The sequence below is a fragment of the Melopsittacus undulatus genome, chromosome 12 (genome assembly GCF_012275295.1).
Source record: "Melopsittacus undulatus isolate bMelUnd1 chromosome 12, bMelUnd1.mat.Z, whole genome shotgun sequence".
NCBI lineage: Eukaryota > Metazoa > Chordata > Aves > Psittaciformes > Psittaculidae > Melopsittacus > Melopsittacus undulatus.
The window spans coordinates 21688032-21707073 of record NC_047538.1 but is presented as its reverse complement, the minus strand read 5'-3'; the positions used below and the strand labels follow the sequence as shown (position 1 = coordinate 21707073).

Genomic DNA, 19042 nt, shown 5'->3' with positions numbered 1-19042 from the left:
ACTAAACAAGTGACCTGTACAGTAAAATGTAACTAAAAGTTCAAGCTGTTTATTCCAACTCTTCATTTTTAGGATTAAGTTGCAGTAAACATGTAAGTACTCCACAGCTTCCTCCACAGTGCAGAAGTATTACTACTAACCTCAACTAATGAGCATTGTATCACAACTGCAAGAGTGGTTATGTCTACCACCCTTGATTTGATATTTCCTAAAAAGACAGTTCAATAGCTTAATAAGCCCGTATTAAATAATTCTCCATTTAGGGTGAGGACATGCAAAGAACTGATAAATGCAATTAAATCACAAAGATACATGAAATTGAAACAACTTCCCCTCATCTTGAACTAATTAAACTTAAAAAAAAGTAAACTACCCATTGATCAAGTCACAATTAAGACTATATCTTTAATAAGTGATAGGTAAAGGGCCCCTTTGCATGAGCCACAAGGGAATTTGCAATTCTTTCCACAATGCCCCACTGCTTAGCAACTCCATTGCCCAGTAGGACATGTGTTTTGTAATCTTTAAATTCAAGCTTCATTGTAGAGCTGTGTTTCTGAAAGCTTCAGCTTACACCCTGAGGTTGTCTCATGGACTGCACATGCATTAGAGAAACAGCATTCTTCAGACCAAGTGAAAGGCTCTTCTGAAAGCCAGAGAGAACTCAAAATAACTCCCATTTTAGAAAACCTAATATTTTTGTGCTTTGAGACGTGCAGTATGTGTATCACTGGAGGCAGTTTTAGAAGTTAAGGCTTATGTGGAAGGGCTCTACTATATTACCTTATTTCAAATTAACTTCCTAAAAATAGGACAAATGGGATTTACAACATTTACAGTTTTAGCAACTCAGGCTGCAGAATTTGTTATAATTTTTTATATAATACATATATTACTGAAGTGAGGTCCTTTCCAATCCTAACTATTCTATGACACTCAAAACTGACTCAGGACTGTCTTCCACAGCTTGAAGTGAGCAGAATGTCTTCAGCTTTCTCCAGGACAAGATCTAACATACTCCAACTTTCCACTGAAAGAGAACACCCATTTGAATAACTCCAGCAGCATAAAGTGCTGGACTTGCTACCTGATGCTCAATTATTTTCTAGTCAGGCAACACCTATGACTCTTACTTAAGCCCAGTCTCCTAGGTGGTGGTACTCTGTCTTATGAACATCCTGATGTCCCCCACAGATGCAAGTTCTCAGCAAGCAACACAAACTCAAGGTCTGCTAGTTACTTAAGAGATCTCAGCTCTAGGAAGTCTATGAAAATGCAGAGCTTTGCGAACATTTCACCTCACACAGTCCAACAAATGCTCAGCAAGTCCAGAGGAACTAAGTGCAGTCTATAGCACCGCTGACTGCAGTCCTCATTTAATAAGTAAGGTTTTACTCCTACTCACAGCAGCAAAGGCACACAAGGACAATTTGTGGGGTAGGTGAACATGCCAAATACCAGCTGTGTTCCTGTTCTACAATTACTCTTTTCAGCAGCTAATCAATGACTGCTTCCCAAACCTCAGGAGCTATAAATAAGCATCACATTAGAGGTGTGGACAAAGGATATACCTACTCTATTTCCCTTCCTTAAAGTGGCTTGTTAGTTGTGCTATAACCAAGCATTATCATGCCTCAGATTCTGTTTACCCTAAACAAAAGCTATACCTTTGAGAATTAATCTCACCACTACTGTGAGACAGACAACCTTAGCCTTACTGTGGTACACGTGATATTCTATATGACCTGAAGAGTAAAAGAGTATGCTTCATGTTAGAGACTACACACTAAGAATACTCAAAGCAGCTCCTCTGCAGGAATGATGGCTGTTAGGTGCTTCTTGTAGCACAAATAAGTTCAGACTACATTCCTCATTCAAAACCAACAGCTACTTAAATTTGACATAACAGTGCTAATGCTGCCATGCCAGTACAGTTTTGCACAATGCAAGTACCTTTGTTCTTTTCAGAAGTGGCCAGGATATCACTATAGTGATGAACATGTCTACAAACACTTAAAACCTTTACTAAGTTTCAGTAAAACACTAGCTGTCTATTATACACACACATAAGATCTTATTGTTTCTTGGAATGACCTATGAAAATAGAAACTGTTCCACTGGCTGTGAACAAAGGGATCAGCTCCAGCTGATGAAGAATTTTGTTTTCCTCAAAGCATAATGCTTACTTCCAACAAGCAGCAGGCACCAAATTTAAGACACTTCAAACTTTTCAACTCTTCAGCTAGCACAGAACAGCTCAGTTACTGTGACCAGCCTTTCTTCTGACATGTAATACAAACAGACCTGTGGTAAGGACTACAGCTTGGCTTTGAGGCTCAGGAAGCCTTGAAGCTGACACTGTACTGACAGAGAATGGAGAGGCAAACAGCAATAGCCATTAAGAGTGAGCCAAGCATCTTCTGCAGTACTTGTCTGTCAGCTTGACTACCTCCCCTGCTTAAGATCTCACATCACAGAAAGACCACCACAGAATAGGTAGAGGCCTAGAAGCTCAAAGCAGTCTAGTTAAAGCCTTCCTAGACTTCCCCATCTTCTTGCTTCTCATCCTCAGTAAACATCCCAGGCCACTATTGCCTGCCTCAGTAACCATTCCCATCAGCCACTGGTAGTGTCTGGAGGGACAGACTTCCAGGAGAACCAGACCTGTAAGGCAAGAGAACAAAAAGCATTGCTGTGTGGCTTGCTCAGAACAGATGCACAGGAGAGAATAGCTCCTGAAATAGCTCCTCTGAATTTCTTGCTCAGGACAATATGCATTCATGTGGAAATGTAAAAAAAAAAATCTTGCTAGCAGCACAGAATATGCAGAGAAAATGACAGTAGCCAAATACAACCTGGCCACGTTTTCAACTACCATCTACAGGACAAGAGAAAAGATTAAGTGTTTAAAGCCTTTGGACTACATGTTTGTAGTAGTTATTATAGGCTAGGTCTTAAAGACAGTAAGAACTGGCCTTTATATTCTTGATGAATTCACCCTCCTAAAGAGTGAATCACATTAAGACACCTGAGCACACAGTTTCTCAGGAGGAGAAACCACTTGATCATATAGGGTAGTACAGGAATTTGCAAGACAAGAAAAAGCAAGAGAAAGGTATCAGCTCCCTCTGCAGAACTGCCAGTACTCAGAGTTCTTGGAACACATGGCCTCCAGGGATTAAGACAGAAGTCCAGCCCTCTCTCTATTAAGTCCAGGAAAGTAATGAGTCCAACATCTTCCTCAGAGGGAAAACCACAGTGTGATGTTGATATCCTACACAAAGGCTGCACAAGGGCTGCAGTTTTGCCCTGCATTTGCAAGAGCTTCAACATCACCTTCATCTCAGAGCAACACTGTAGCACGAACTGGGATTCAACCTGTGATTGCATTTAACCACTACCACAACACCCTCAGAGATATTTCAAGCCTACATTTGGTTGCAGAGACTTCCACAACCAGTTCTACAAAGCCAGACTTTAACAGGTGTGCTTATCAGTGAAGTGACTCAGGGTGCAAACATGAACTTGACTGCATGCCAGCACTTACAAAATCAAGATATTCTACCAGCATAACCCTAAAGCAGAAGGCAGTATATCCATAGGCTCCTCACAAGCAGCCAGGACTGCCAAGGTATGCAAGAGCACACAACCACAGAGACATGACAGCACAATTCTTTACAACAACAGAACTTGAGGATTTCACTACCCTAAAGTGTACCTGCAACAGAACACCACCATCCACCACACAAGGAAATTCAGGACTATACACTTGGCAGATACTTCATATCACTTGCAAAGGTTCAAGGATAAAGATTGATTGTAAGACTAGTTTATTTCCCCATTGTGTTGCAGTTGACTGTTTAAGAGAAACACTTACCTCATCATACAGGCGAGAACATACAATGTTGCTGTACTTCCAGAATTCTGCCCAGAAGTCTGAGAAGGATTCCACCGACCACTGGTATAAGTCATCATAGTTGGCTGGAAGTAAGAAATATCTGTTAGCATTATGCAGATAATTCCAGGAATTTAGAGAACTACAGTTAGGGTATCCAGATAAACAGTATTTGTTGCTAAAGCAGCCAGTAAGCTAAAACTGATGACACAGAGTAGATCATTTCTGTTCAAAGCAAGTGACTACAGTATCAACAGAAATAGTCTACTTGAACACCTGGACAGATAGCATCTTTTCACCTGTTAAAAGCCATTCACCACCACAGAGATAGAGACCTTTTCTAATAGCTCTGTGCAGCATCTACCCACCATTAGTGAAACTGAGGATTAGACAACAGGATAGAGACCAGCTTGCTGATACTTACACACCCTATCTTATCAATAGCAGGATGCTTCCATACAGCAGAAAAAAATGAGCCTTCCTGACATTTGATGCATGGTTCTAGTCCAGGGCCAAAGACATGGTAACAGGGAGAGTAGATGCATTCATTTAACAACAACAGCACTGTTACAAAGGAAGCATGCATTATTCCTTAATAAGCTGCAGTCTGTCAGACCTCTTTTCATGCTAAAGCAGCATCAATGAAATGAAATAAAATGTTTACTAGCCAGATATTAAAACCACGACCTGGCACCAGAAACATGGGAGTGATCAGTTTAACCCTCACATGACTGTGAGATGGATAAGTAACCTGAGAAATGCACCCCAAAGCCTCACAATTCAAACTAAATACCAAATCTGTGTGTAAAACCATTTCAGGTATGAATAACTGAAGCCAATTCCTCAGCAGCAAATTAAAAGTAACAGTCCCAAGTCACATCCATGCTGTCTGAAGCTGTGCCAACAGCCAATTTAGATATGAATATCTGCCATCAGTGACAGTAGTAACAGTTTCCTGTTCTGCCAACTGTTTCGTATTTGATGCTTTCAGCTAAACCACTTGAAACCATTTTCTCCAATTATCATTGGTTTGTCATCCTATTGTCCAGCTGACTGCTTCAGAAGTCATCTTTGCATCCTCTTCTTACAATGACATCTTCCAGATTTATAAGAGAAAAGCATTCAAAACGATCTAGACAATGTTACTCACACTTGATCACAACAGCTGCTTCCCCACCCAGTCTGTCCCCTTCATATCTTCGTCCACTCAGTCTTTTCCATCAATGTTAGATGACTCAATATGGAGTACTGACATAGTAGAAGCAGAGGCAAAGGCTCCACTCCATAGCTCAGCTTTTGCCTACATGTTGTCTCAGTCTCAGCCTCCTACATGCCCTTTTTACACTCCACAAAGTGCACATCAGTGGGTCTGTCGTGTGGGGATAAGGCTTTACCAAAGGAATGTTCAAGTTCCCACCTCCCCTTTCAAAAGCCAATTGTACCACACAGTCCAAACCATTTGATAAAGGCAAAAAAGCCCTCCAAGTCACCACTAATTTGGTTTCTTACACTATGAACAGTTTGTTCTATCTTCTCTATACAGTTTGACCCCAAATAAGCTTTAGCATGCAAGTCCTTAAGGGCACAAACCTGTTATCCAGCAATTAAATATTGCATCATTACTACACCTACAGCAGTGGGCAGAACCATGCTGTTTAAAGGATTATAGTGACCTCAGCTCTTCTCAGGAAGTTCATATCTTAATGTTACATAAAGAATCCATTCTTTGTTGTTGAACAGCACACAGACCAATGATCATCAGTTCAAATGTAATGGAAGTTGACAAAGGTTTCTACATATGAACAGGAATCCACTTTTGAATGGAGATAGCCACTTCTAAATGGTGTGAAAAGAGTTCTAGTTGTTACAGCCATAAGCATGGGCAGCACATCCAAAACTGCATTCAATCTTTATTACATGAGTACCAGTTAAATAACATTTCTACTCAGAAGCTGACTAAAATCCTGTAGTAATTGGCTTCCTATGTACCAGGAGAGTTAGATGCCAGATATGTGTTCAAATGGGAAATCCCCCAACAGCCATTATAACAACCTGTCTTGCTTACATAGTAAGTTACCAACTAAAGTTCCTAATTGTTTTCCAGACATGAACTGCTAGAAGCACTACACACATTGCTGTTATTCCAGAATACCTCTGCTTATATCACAGACACTTATACTGGACTGACAAACTTGTCAGGCCACTTGCCAAAAATACTCCCTCCATTCCCCACTAGAAGAATGACTACAGGAAAGCCACACAAGCCACCTGGTCCCCAAATGTTTGGAGAGGCCAGCATGGAGCAATCAAATCAGAATTCGAGGGTTTGGCCCCCACATGCACTGAACTCTACCTGGTTCATGCCACAGATAAGCCCACAAAGCCAATACCTGACTTGCTTCATGAATAAAGATAAACACAGCTTTAACTCAAGCCTCACACACATACACTGTTAGAGCATCAAGTTATTGTTAAAGCTTAAACCTCACAGTCATGATGGCAGCAATCCATTCCTTCCACATCCCCTTGAAACACTCACTTTAGCTTTACTACTCACACACTCCTTGCAAGCAGGGCCCCAACAACACATAGAAACAGACAGGCTCACACAGCATGTACCAGCATCGATGCTGCTCAGGCTGACATCCAGCAGCACCAGTAACAGATAAGGCTGCTTGCATTTCCCAATAGCATGTGCCTTTCACACTAAGCGAAATACTGCACCACAGGCCTCTACAGGAGACACAAGCAGAGCATCCAACTTGCAGCCTGGACCACTTTGCCCCCTCTTACCCTAAGGGAGATGTAGGATAGCCAAGCATCCTGCGGGCACCTTGCCCACCTCCCTGGGGGAGAGGCAGAAAGCCCTACCACAGACCCACGATAACACCATTCTCAAAGCAGCAGAACCCCCCTTTAAATAGCACAGCAAGCCCAAGCAGAGCCCGAGGGCCCTCCCCCCGCCCAGCGCTCACCCAAGCGGAGCCCACAGCTGCTGGCTACGGCGGCACGGAACCGGTCCATGTGGGTGTTGCGCTTCGTGTCAGGCTCCCACATCACTTGCGACTCCATAATCTCGGGCTCCCGAGACATGGCGGCGGTGACAGAGAAGCAGAGCTCAACCGAACCAGCAGCCGCCCCTGAGCCTGCGGACACCGCTCACCTCCGCCGCACCCCCGCCCCAACTGCTCGGTCCCTCCCCCGGGCGGGAGCTTTAAGCGCCGCCGACACCTCCCCAGTCACCTCACTCCGTAACCTTCCGCGGAGAGAAAAGAGTGCGGAGCGCTGCGCCCCGGCCCCGCCCGCTGAGGGCTGCCGGAGCGGCGGGGAAGGGAAGGCAGCGCAGGGTGCCCGTCCGCCGCCTCAGGATGACCGGGGTCCGGCTGCGGAGAGGCCCCTCAGGCCGCCGGGGTCTCTCCCCTCAGGCCGCCGGGGTCTCTCCCCTCAGGCAGCGGCGGCCCCCGGGCCTTTCCCACCGAGTGCCCGGTCCCCCGGCCTGCTTCCTGACAGGAGCCGTTTAACCGGGGTTAGGCGGCAGAACCCGGCCGGTGACAGCTCCGTCCCACCGGGCGCTGCGGGCAGCCCAGCCCCGCTGCTTGCGCCCCTCCGGGGGGCTGCGGGCAGCCCAGCCCCGCTGCTTGGGCCCCACCGCGTCTAAAGGTCGCTGAGTGCAGTGCCCACACCATGGAGGAACATCACTTGGTGCTTGCAGCATCTCTGCAGAATCACCACCACTCGTTCCTGCTGCACACAGGATTCCCCTCTGGCAGTGTCTCTGACACAATAACGAGGCAAGAAACAGGTTCTCCATAGCCAGGCTATCCCCGTTACACCCATTGCCCGCATGCCTTACACCTCAGATTAAAGTCCACTGCTCTTCATCTCTAAAAACGTGAGCTCTTGACACCCACTGAGTCCAGACAGCAATCAGTGGTGACAGGGCACGAAGCACTCCATGACAGCGGCCAGACCTCGGTGTCTGCATGCTGCTTACGCAACTGTGGCTGTCAGGGTCGTGATTTCCCTTCTAATTCATAGAAGCCTCAAAAAAAGACGATTTTGGAGGCAAATTATACAAGCATAGAGTGTAAATATGAAAGTAAAACACGTGTAGTATATAGTAGTATAGTTGCTATGAATTTCATGTAGATCTTTGTGCTGCTGAAGTAAAACTGCACCAAGTTTGGAGGCTGTGGCAATATGATTTGAACAATTTCTATCTGCCCCATGATAGACCTTGCATAGAGGCATGAAAAAATAACTTCAGAGCCTGGATGACATGGAGAGGCTGGAGGAGGAATCAGAGCCCCTTATCTGCTTTTACACACCTCCTGTGCCTGGGCAGCTGTGCTCAGAGGGGTCAGTGCAGGTGTGAAACCAATGGCACAGGCAGCACAGGAGCATAGTGACTGCCCCAGCCCCACAGGGTTTGCTGTTACAGCCGGCTTCTGGTGGAGAGAAACTGTTTACAAACTCCATCTCTGCATACCCACAGGAAAGTTAACTTCTGGGTTTTGCCCCCTGGGTTGTGAACACTGAGATAACAGTGTTAACCAATGTGGAGATATATAGATATATATATGCTGGTTTGGCACAGAGTATTGCGGTGCAGCTGCCAGGGTCAGGTTTTAGCAGGGTCAGATGTCAGGAGGGCATTGCCTCCTGCCCCACACCACAGCCCTCTGCCAGGGATGCCCAGGGCAGGCCTAGCCCGGCGCATCTCTTCACACCCGGTTGATGTGCAGCCTGTCCCGCTTGCGAGTGCCCCCGAGGTTTAGGTCCGGTTTGCTACAGCTCCCTCACAGCTGCACCTGACACCTGCTGAACCCGGCCCGGCCACAGGCTCGATGCCAGAACTGCAATCAAACTGTCACGTCCCGTTTCCACCTCACTTTAACGTATCCGGCCCCGTTCCATGCCCCGAGGCAGTCACAGCTCCCGTCCCACCCTCCCTCCGCCGCCGCCGCCCCTGAGGCGCTGCGGACGGATCCCTCCCGGCGCACTGCGGCCGCGCCGCCCGCGCTCCTCATTGGCTGCCGTGCGCCTGGCCCCACATCAGCCCAGAGCCCGCGCTCCTCGCGGCCGAGCTGACGATGGAAAAGCTGACACCGCCAACAGCCAATAGGCGCAAAGGTTTTGCAAACTCTTTTGTCTTCCAGCCAATGAGAGGCCGCAGCAGAAGGAGGTGTGCCCAATAGGAGGGGAGCTCTCATGCTGCCGGCGGTTGGGGTGGGGTCCCTCAGTGATTGCCCTCAGTGCTGAGGCGAGCCGGACGGGGGGCCGGTGCTGTGGAGATACTGCCTGATTTAAGGTACAAAACCACCGCAAACGGGCAGCTTTCCTTCTCCCAAAGCAGTCTGGGCATCGAAAATGTGCAGCCAAATCACCTGAGAAGAGACCCAAAAACCCTCTCACTGAGCTGAAAAATGCATGGTTTATAATGGACTGACCCACTTGTTCAAGGAGGAAGGGGTACACTGGGGATTTAACGAGAAAACTTGGGCTTTTAGGAAAGCCTGACAGAGCTTCAGATTTATTAACAGCAGTTTTACTATTGCAGCCTTAGTTAGAGTGGGTTATACCTCCATGTTCCTTCCCTGCATTCCAGTTTTGCCTTATCCAGATCAGTTTTTCCTTCTTTCAGAAGTGGAAAAATCGGAAGAAAAAGAGCAAAGATTAAACAAGCCTTTAATGAGAAAATGGGCATTGAGAGGACTGCAGTGACTAGAAAACTAGTTTGGACACTAGATTAGGATAGCTGGAGGAAAACAGCCTGAATAAGATTAACTGGAATTGATCATTTTGAAGCCTTTTTAAGCCTTGCTTTATACCTACTAATGGCAATAATAGGTTGAAAATGAAATCGTGTTTGCTGCTTTAGATTAGATTAGAGGCCCTTCAAAGGATGCTGCAGAACTGATTAACAGTAATAATGATGCTGATGGCACTACCTCCTCTGTGTAGTCAGTCTGTCAAATTAAAGCAAATGCTGAAATGCAGGGGCCTGTGAGAGAAGTTTCCTGATAGCTCACAGCAATCTGTGCAGTATTCCAAGGCCTGACCATGAGCCATTGATCACCTGGATTAGGAAATCTGATCTATATTCAGAGTGGCCATGAACCCCTGCGTTGTGTCAGGAATGGAAGTAACCAGGGGTTAAGACCAAAAGCAGTTGCAGAAAGAGGAGGAGAAGCAGTGACACAATGCAAGAAAACCCTCATCAGAGGATCTTTCTAGAAACCTTAGTTGTCCTAATTAGAAAGTTCAGTGTGGTTGAGATCAATATGTCATGTCATGATGCAATGTGTTTGAGCAGACACGATTTCATTTATTTAAACAAGAAGGGTGAAGTACTATGTAATTTCATAAGAGCTGTGGATCTGGAGAGGTGAATGCACCTGAAATAGACTCATTGAGACAGGTCAGGAAGTCAATTAAATACCAGGGAAGATTCCCAAATTATCCTGACCTCATATGAAGGACAACCCTGAGCACAGGCTCCCAAAGGCAGCCATTGAAATAGGCCTCTGAGCCTCGGTAAAGAATGGATGAAAGAAACAAGAAGCACTGTAGAAGTGATTTTGAGGGGATACCATGACAGAAACTCATGTTGAGAAACAGGAATGTCCCCAGATTTGCAGAAACAAGACTCATCAAAAGGGACCTAGAGATGGCCATGCAGCTGTAAGCAAATGGAGGAGTTATAACTGGCACAGGAAACATCACTCAGTACAGTTAATGACATTACTATCATGGTTTCATACCACAAGGTTCTTTACACACAAGAAATGCTCCAGAATAGGACACTTTACTATGTTCTGGCAGGCTAGGCACAGCAGGACACTGAGAGCAGAACCTCATCAAAGCCTCAAAACCACCTGCCATCAGTTATCAATCTGTCTTGGAAGAACATGAGATAGACTTCAGAATATACACAGGTATTAACATGTCAGCAGTTTCAGGACCACCTTAAAAAAGCATGAAAGCACCATTTATAAATATATACAGAATCTGTGTCCTACTGAAATCAAGTAGGACCCTAAGTACCTTCCTGGATCTGGGCCCAACCCTTTCAGAGACTACTATAAATAATGCTGAAAGGTACTGGCCATTCTGCTAAATGTGAAAATAAGTGTTTTGGCCAGACTAAAACTGGGAAAAAGGCCGTAAGAAAGATGTCTGTATTCTAGATGTCTGCTCAAATGCTCAGAAACTGGGCTTATGAGGCTTAAAAGTCAAGGACACGGGGTATAAAATCAGATAGAGATACTTAGATATATCCCAGTGACTGGGAGAGCTACAAGCTGCACCCCTGACTTCGTGGGAGCCCCTGGGAAGGGATGAGTACAAGCAGAGATGTGCCAGAGAGAGCAGAGATCCTGCACAGGGTGCTGATGTGGTCATGGGCTGCCTGCACCATCCTGAGCAAAATGAGAAGCTCTGGGGAGGGTGCTGGGATCCCCCATGCCTTGGGGGCATTACCGGCGGGCAATTCAATAAGCCCTTTCTGCCCCAGATGGGATCATCTATCAGTGCACAATCAGCACCACAAACCCATTGGGTCTGTTTTTATGTTGCTGCCTTTTTATTCCTGTCTTGTCTAACTCAGGCTTCTGTCAATGAATGAATCAAACGTGCTCTGAAGGCAGCAAAGTACTTTTCTATCTCCTGGGGCTTCTTATCTCACTCTGCTAACATCCTGGTTGGGTTTCACTACCCAGGAGCTGATCACATGTTGTTTATTCTTCCCAACCTGTCTTTTATTAGCCTGGTCAGGAAAAATCAACACAAAACCCGTCAGAAGAGGGAGTTGCACCATTGAGTGTGCAGAAGTTTGGCTTACACGTTTGAATCAGAGCCTGTCTATGGTGAAGGGCACGAGGTCCTTCGGAATCCCTCATCTGGCAGTTGTTAAGATGTCATTTTTTGAGATCAGACTTCTGCATTCCCTTGGTTGTTCGGGGGTTGCTCCTGGGAGTCTCCTCAGGAGACCCACGCAGGGAAGGCTGTACTCTGCGTACAGACTGCAATGAGTCGTGGAGCACAAATAGACAGATGAATCATTTAAAAGCTCCACAGGAGAGGATCTGGGGGCCAAGATCGTGAGTTGGTGATGTGGCCCAGCAGCATCCTGGGCTGTGTTAGTAAGAGCCCACACATCGAGGGATGTGATCCTTCCCCTCGGTCTGGCCCTTGCCAGATCCATCCGGAGCAGCATGTCTGAGTATAGGCTCCATGCAGCGAGGTGGATGTTGATGCAGGGCTGGGAGCTGGAGCACAGGGTGCCTGAAAGTGCTTGGAAAGGGCAAAGGCAAGACCGTATCCCTGCCTACACCTACCTGGGCAGAAAACAGCCAGACCCTTCTGGAAGGTGCACGTTGACAGCAGCAGAGCCAACAGCCCTAAGCTGAGGCATTGCAAATCCTGGTTACATGGTAGGGAAAGAACATTTTGGCCAAGTGGATTATTAAATGCAAAAATGAGCCTGGAACAGGCTAGATGCTGCCCCTGGTCAAACAATGGCAGAGGTTAACTCCTGGCACTGGTTTTAGACCGGGACAAGCTCACCCCAGGTGCCAGCTGTTCTGAGGCTGGACACAGCCATAGACGTGATCAGACCGCTTTGTCTGGGGTAGGGGGGATGGATGCACACGAAAACGTTCGAATATCCCGTTCCAACCGAAACGCTCATGGTTCATTTTGAGAGCTCCATGGCTTTAACGGGAGGGGTTCGGGCAGGGGGCGGCGCACTGTGGAGTCTGTGACGCGGCCTCTAGGCGGCGCTACAGCCGCGGCACTGCCGGGCGTGGGGCGCAGCGCGGGCGGCCATGGCGGCGGGGAGGCTGCCGGCGCTGCTGCTGCTGCTCGCCCTGCTGCTGGGCAGCACGGCCGGGCCCGGGGCCTGGGCAGCGCGGAGCCGCGGCGCCGACAAGCAGAACAGCTTCCGCCGCGCCGCCAGCGGCCTCTACCAGGGCGTCAGCGGCGTGTTCGGCGAGGACAATGTGCGGGCCCTGCAGAAGGTGAGGCTCCGGCCCGCTTCCTCCCCGGAAACCTCTCGCTTGCTTTCCTTTCGCTCTCCTTCCCCACGCCGCCGTGCCCCGGGCTGAGCAGGGGGCTCTGTGCGGCAGAGCACCGCCGTTGGCCGGTACTCGGCACGGACCGGCCTCGCCTGCTGTGCGAGCCACGGCTGGGGCGGCCCAGCGGCTGGAGCGAAGGAAAACGGAAAGCGAGGCATGATGCGGAGAAAACGGCAAGAGATATTAATGTAATCTCTCAGTAAAGGCTAATTTAGGTGGAGAAGATGGCCAGGGCAGAGCGCGGTCGCTGAGGAGCCCTGCAATTGAAATGGTGTGTCTGCATCAGCAGAGCATCCTGTGCTTGTAGGTCCACGGAGGAACTTGCAGGGAATCAGGCATGCGGGCAGACAGACCTCTGCCTTCCTCTGGCCCTGCTTGCCTCAGCCAGGGGGAAGAAGTAATAAATACAATTAAAGTGACCTGTAAATGCACTTGAGACATTTGTGTGAAATAACCGGGACATTTCTCAGTTGCTCGATAATTCTGGGGTTTGCTTTACCAGTCTCTGTTGCTAATAATAGTGTTTTCTGTTGCCAGTAATAGTGTTTTCTTTAAGCTTCAAAACAATGGTAAAGCTAATAAAGTGCGTTTTAAAATCCTGTTATTATACACATTTACATGACAAAATATCTGGGATAAGGGCAATTGTAATAAGTACATTTATGATTCGCAAAGTTAAAAAGCATTCTTTTTCCCTGGGGACTTCAGAATAGCCTGTAGTTCTTGTTTAGTGAGTTACAGTTCTCCTAAGAGTAAGTCTGGAAGTGGAAGCATGTTTAAGGAACTAATAATTGTAATTTTTTCTTTAATTTTCTATTTTATTTCTCAGTTTTTCTCAAGGCTGACAGAGAGGTTTGTCAATGGGGTGGATGTATTAATGGACACATTCTGGAGAATATGGACTGATTTGTTAGATGTTCTTGGAATTGATGGTAAGTGTAATGCCTGTTAACTCTTGAGCTCTATCAGCCTGTACCAGTGTTGACAAGAACATTTTATCATGCTGCATTAAGCATCCCTCAGTGCTATCTGTCTGCTTCACTTGCCTTTGATTTTGCTATTAGTACCTTCAAACAAGAGGTCTAAAAGTAGCTATTCTGTTTCTGTAGGTGTCTGTAAAGGGCATTACAAGTCATGGGTGGTTTCTTTGTATCATCACTACATAGATGCATGCAGCCAGGAACAATGCTGGAAGATAAAGGAGGAGTAGAAGAAGGAAAGATACAATTGAGAGCCTTATAATATAACTTTCACAAAGAGGACCTTTAGCCTCAGTATGAGCTTTGACCTTAGGCCCTGCAGTAGTTTGTCTTTAAAGAACCTTTACTTTAAAGGAATTAATTCAACTGCATCATTGGAGCTAAGCCAGGGATTTGAAGAAGTTCCATCCAGAAAAGGATGAAGTAGCTTTACCCCTCCCTTTAGAAAAGTCAGAGCTGTGACCCCACTGCATGACCCTTGGAGGCTGTGGTGCATTTTTACCGTTACCATTTGGCATGTTCTTGTTAATACTCTGTGACTTTCCCTTTGTTTTTCAGCCTCCAACCTGACTCATTATTTCAGCCCAGCAGCAATTGCCAACAGCCCAACCCGTGCTCTTCTACTGATTGGTGCCATTTTACTTGCCTATTGGTTTTTATCTCTCTTCCTTGGATTCTTCTTCTATCTCCTGCACATGCTGTTTGGTCGTTTCTTCTGGATCGCGAGGGTTGCCCTTTTCACCCTCTCATGCGTGTACATCCTCCAGAAGTATGAAGGTGACCCGGAGCACGCCGTCCTGCCTCTCTGCTTTGTTGTAGCAGTCTACTTCATGACGGGGCCAGTTGGATTTTACTGGAGGAGAAACAGCAACAGCAGCCTGGAGGAGAAGATGGACCACCTCGACAGTCAGATCAGACTTCTGAACATTCGTCTTTCTCGTCTGCTGGAGAACCTGGACAGAGGCAGTAACCAATGAACCAGCCCCTATAGACCACTGTACACCAGCTCTAGAAAATTCCTAAGCACTGTCTCGTTTGAAGTTACAAAGCAACAAGACATCACATGGTAAAAAGTGTGCAAAAGTTATAACTTTTCATCATGTGTGAGACTAATTTATCTAGATTATACACTCAGCCATTATACTTGTAGGAAGAAAACCACATTTAAGAACTTCAGCTGTATATTCAGAGAGTTTTATCCAGTACTCGAATTTTCTCAGTAGATAAACGCTTACTTTTACAAGCATTTAAAAACATCTTTTGTAAAGTTTTTATAAAAGCAAATTAAGTAGTCTTTCAAGTATTGAAATTGAGCTAAAACATATGCAAATTTGACACTTTAAAAGTTAAAAAGAACAAAAAAAAAAGCTACCAAACACTTCCATTGAGAAGTAACTGCTGTGGGTCCGCATTTCTTTTTCTTCCAAACTTGTGTTTTTGCTTTATTCTTGGCTTATTTCATTGCCTCGAAGTTGCCTTTCATAGAGTATCAGATGAGGAATTTTCTGGTATCCAGGCCAAAAGATTCACACCGTGGCTTTTAATAGGAGGTGAGGAATAAGGGGGAAGGAAGGTTTCATAGATTTGAAGCTCCTTAATGCCAGTCCCACAGGAGGAGTTGAGAAGTGCATGTGTGACATTATTTCATTGCATTTCATCTGGAGAACTTTAGTTTGGTGTCTGAAAGGAAAGCTCTTGACACAGGGAGGAGATGTAGCGTGGCAAATTGTAACTCATACTTGATATTCACAGTGAAGCATTTTTCCAAGCATAGAGTAAACCATGGTTTTTAGTGTCAGGACCCACGTACTTTCTCAAACAAGGCAGCAGTGAAACCACTTGCAAATGTATTGTTGCTTAAAGCTTTCTCAGGACCAATAAGCGGCAATAAATTATCTTCAGGAAGATCTGGATTTTTTTCTAAAATTGTAATAGTTTTATAGGAGCTTTTTGCTTGAAGTCTGTGTCCTCACTCTGCTGGGGAAAGTGAGTCACCTTATGAGAAGGGTGTATTCAAAGGTTGTGTTTGGAAGGGGTGCAGGAGCTTTGAAGCAGTTTTGCTTTGAAGGATTCTATGTATTTGTAACCTTAGAGTTAAGTGGCTTGGCAGACTGCCACTGCCTGTGTAAGGTGTGCTGAAATGCATTGAAACAAAGGTAACCTCAGGGAAGAGAGGCCAGAACGTGGTGTAATGCGTGGGGTGTCTGAGGGTATAGTTGAGGGGAGGGAGGGATAGCAGCTAAGCCATGGTGATGAGCACAGTATCAGCATCATGGGGGGTAAAATGGACCACAGCTGAAGAACTATGTATTCCATAATGCCAAAATGACCAAGTAAAGGAAAAAACACAACAGAAACTGGCCTGTGATAGGGCCTGGCTGACAAGCAAGGGGAGCAAATACCAGGAGGTGCTGCTTTGCCCATGAGCGCTGGCTCCAGCTCGGCTCTTGGGCTTCAGCTTCTTGCTTCGCTGGGTTGAGCTTTTGTTGGACGTGATGCTTCACTGAATGTAGCTGTGGGGGGAGTTTCTTTTTCTCTTTCTGCTGAAGTTTAATGCTGTTAAAATGTGTTACTTGCCTAATCTCATTTGGGCTCTATGTGACATTTATGTGAGGGATTATTTTCAAATCCATGTTAATGGCCTTTACTCCAAACTGTGATCACTTCAGTTCAACACGGTTGAAGTTCATATGCAGTTGGCACTGTTGTAATACATTTTAATTTCTTATTTCCTCTATAAATCCCCCCTGCTCCCCATCTTTTTTCAAGACATGCACATTTAGAGTTGCAAAGTGACTGCTTTTCATAATGCAAAACCTTTCTGTGAGCAGATAAGTACTGCAGCCACAAACAGTCTGCTTGGCAAAGCTGAAAATGGCAATTACAGTATAATCCTTTTTATAGCTCATTTTCCATAGTATTACAGAGTCTTCCCTATAAGCTCGCTTTTCCCTGCTCTAAGCATGGAGGACTGGGCTGAAACACCAACCTGGAAGTTTGGAATCCACTGGCAAAGCTTTGTCAGGTCTTTAGGTGTTTTGAGGCCTGAGGACCAAAGCTCATTCATGTGAGAGGCTCCACCGACTTCCTCAGGACTCTGAATGTGAGTCAGTTTGGTGTAGATTGTATTTTACATAATCTATATTTAATGTTAAGGTTCCAAATACCGACTTGTTTCTATATTAAGAGTTGTCTATGATAAGGATTTCTTTTAGAATACTGTAACAGTTAATTTGGATTATAGTTTCTCCCTGTCTCGCTCTAATCACCTTAGTTTTGTAAAACCAGCCCTCTTATACTGTTCATTTTGATCACCCTGCTGCTTGAATAAAAAGGTATTTTTATATTTACTTGCATCCCATGTATAGCAAAATGTTATGTGAAAAGCAGAATATATAAAATTGGGTGTTTTGAATCAGTATTTTTCCCAGCACTCAGTTTTCTTGTTAGTCAAATTCAGAAGTAATGATTTTTTTTGTTAAAGCACAATCTAATCTTCGATATGTGTACTTTAAAAAAGCTCTGTATTTTTAAACATGCACTGTAGTGAAAGCGCTTTTGGGACATGAATGTGGTATTGTATTTAATCTCTTTCAACTTTTGTAAATACCTTTTACAAGTATTTTCCATCCCAAGCCTTCTAGTTTATCCGTCGAGGTTCTGCTCTGGTTTTTAGAGCTCGGCCTGGTGGCAGCAGGTTGCTAGTGACATGAGATGTGCCTGGTCACCTGTGGGGAAACAGAGATGCAGAATTGGACCAACCCACCAGAGTCAGTGGTAGAAATGGGGATAAACCCCCTGATTTTGGAGCTCCAGGCCTTTACCCTGGGCACTGGCAACCTAACTAGGGGCAGGCAGCAGCATCACTGCACTCCCTGGTGCAGGCTGTGGTGGGGAGGCTCAGGTGGCCATGGAGAGCACCCTGGCTGGCCACAGTGCCCAGGACAGCTCTGCCACAACGGTTCCCATTATTGACCTGTTTGCAGTGTCTGCTTGAAGGAACATCCCTGGTGTACCTGTTTCAGACTGGCTCCAGGCTGTCTGCTGTCAGGCATTCTGGTGGGATCTTTCATGTGTTAAACGGTGTGCTTTTAAGAGCTCATATTTGAAACTGCTGTAATATTTTCAACACATTCATTTTCACCAGACTTAATGCCCATCGCAATTCCTTTGGAAGTCCGCACCTCGCCTTGCGATAGCTGATGTGCCGTGCGCGGAATGTAACGCTTCTCAAAGTGGTTTTGGGTGTCAGAGTGCAATGTGTAAACCTGGTGTAACTCAGTGCTGTACTTCAGTAGCGCGTCCTGCACATTGTGATTTGCTTTTTAAGACTTGTTGCATCGTTAGTGTGGAAAATAGACCAGTATCAATCCTAGCTCCTTGATGGTGTAGAAGTTTATAAGTGTGAATTGCCTCACGTACTGATCTGTATTTGGCAGCTAATGATGTAAATGACCATTAAGTTCTCTTTGTCTGGGTTGGAAAATAAAAGGTTTTATTGTATCCGCATGTATTGTAAAGTTTTGGGTAACTCCATCCAACTGTGATAACAGCACATTTCAAAACTGATCTTTTCCTTTCCCTCACAAGTGGTATTTGCTGTGGTTGCACACATTATCCACCCTGATGTTGGCAATTCCATTTGGGATTTCAAGATAATCGTGTTTGAGTTTGTATGGTTGTGGTTATGTACAAATTAACTTGGTCTGAAGAGATGGCATATGTAGACTATTGACATGATCCATAGGGAAGTACTGGCTTCCACTGGTAACACTAAGTAGTTAGCAGTCTGCAGGACTGATTTTTCACGGCGATATACCTGCCTTTGTTTATGAGTCCTGTGGGTGCCCAGTCCATGTGCTGTGCAGTTACCTCTCTGTAGGCCCGTGCTGCTGTGACCCAGCTCACACTGCGGCAGCACCCGGACGTTACACTGAGCGCTGTCTGCCGGTCACAGCCTCACTTCACCCGGTTCTGCCGGCGCATGCGCGGGGGGCTCCGGAGCCCGACCTGATACACCCTCGGTTGGGAGGCGGCAGGGCCCGGAGCACGCCCCGCAGGGTCGAGCGGCCGCATCGCGCCTGCGCACG

General features: G+C 46.0%; 2 protein-coding genes across 2 annotated transcripts in view; one reads left to right on the top strand and one right to left on the bottom strand.

Annotated features, from left to right (window-relative positions):
* The window catches only part of AACS (acetoacetyl-CoA synthetase), a 41252-nt gene extending 34179 nt beyond the window's left edge, over positions 1-7073 (bottom strand). Inside the window, exons 1-2 of the mRNA XM_034068543.1 lie at positions 6871-7073; positions 3878-3981 (exon numbers count right to left, since the gene is read on the bottom strand). Of these exons, the coding sequence (XP_033924434.1) occupies positions 3878-3981; positions 6871-6988 (222 nt within the window). The 5' untranslated portion in view covers positions 6989-7073. The remainder of the gene's footprint in view (positions 1-3877; positions 3982-6870) is intronic.
* A 5636-nt stretch (positions 7074-12709) lies between these two features.
* On the top strand, positions 12710-18455 carry BRI3BP (BRI3 binding protein). The gene is made up of 3 exons (XM_034068382.1): positions 12710-12915; positions 13802-13904; positions 14511-18455. Exons 1-3 carry the CDS (start codon positions 12724-12726, stop codon positions 14927-14929), a joined length of 714 nt encoding a protein of 237 aa, XP_033924273.1. The 5' UTR covers positions 12710-12723; the 3' UTR covers positions 14930-18455.
* Positions 18456-19042: the final 587 nt, after the last annotated feature.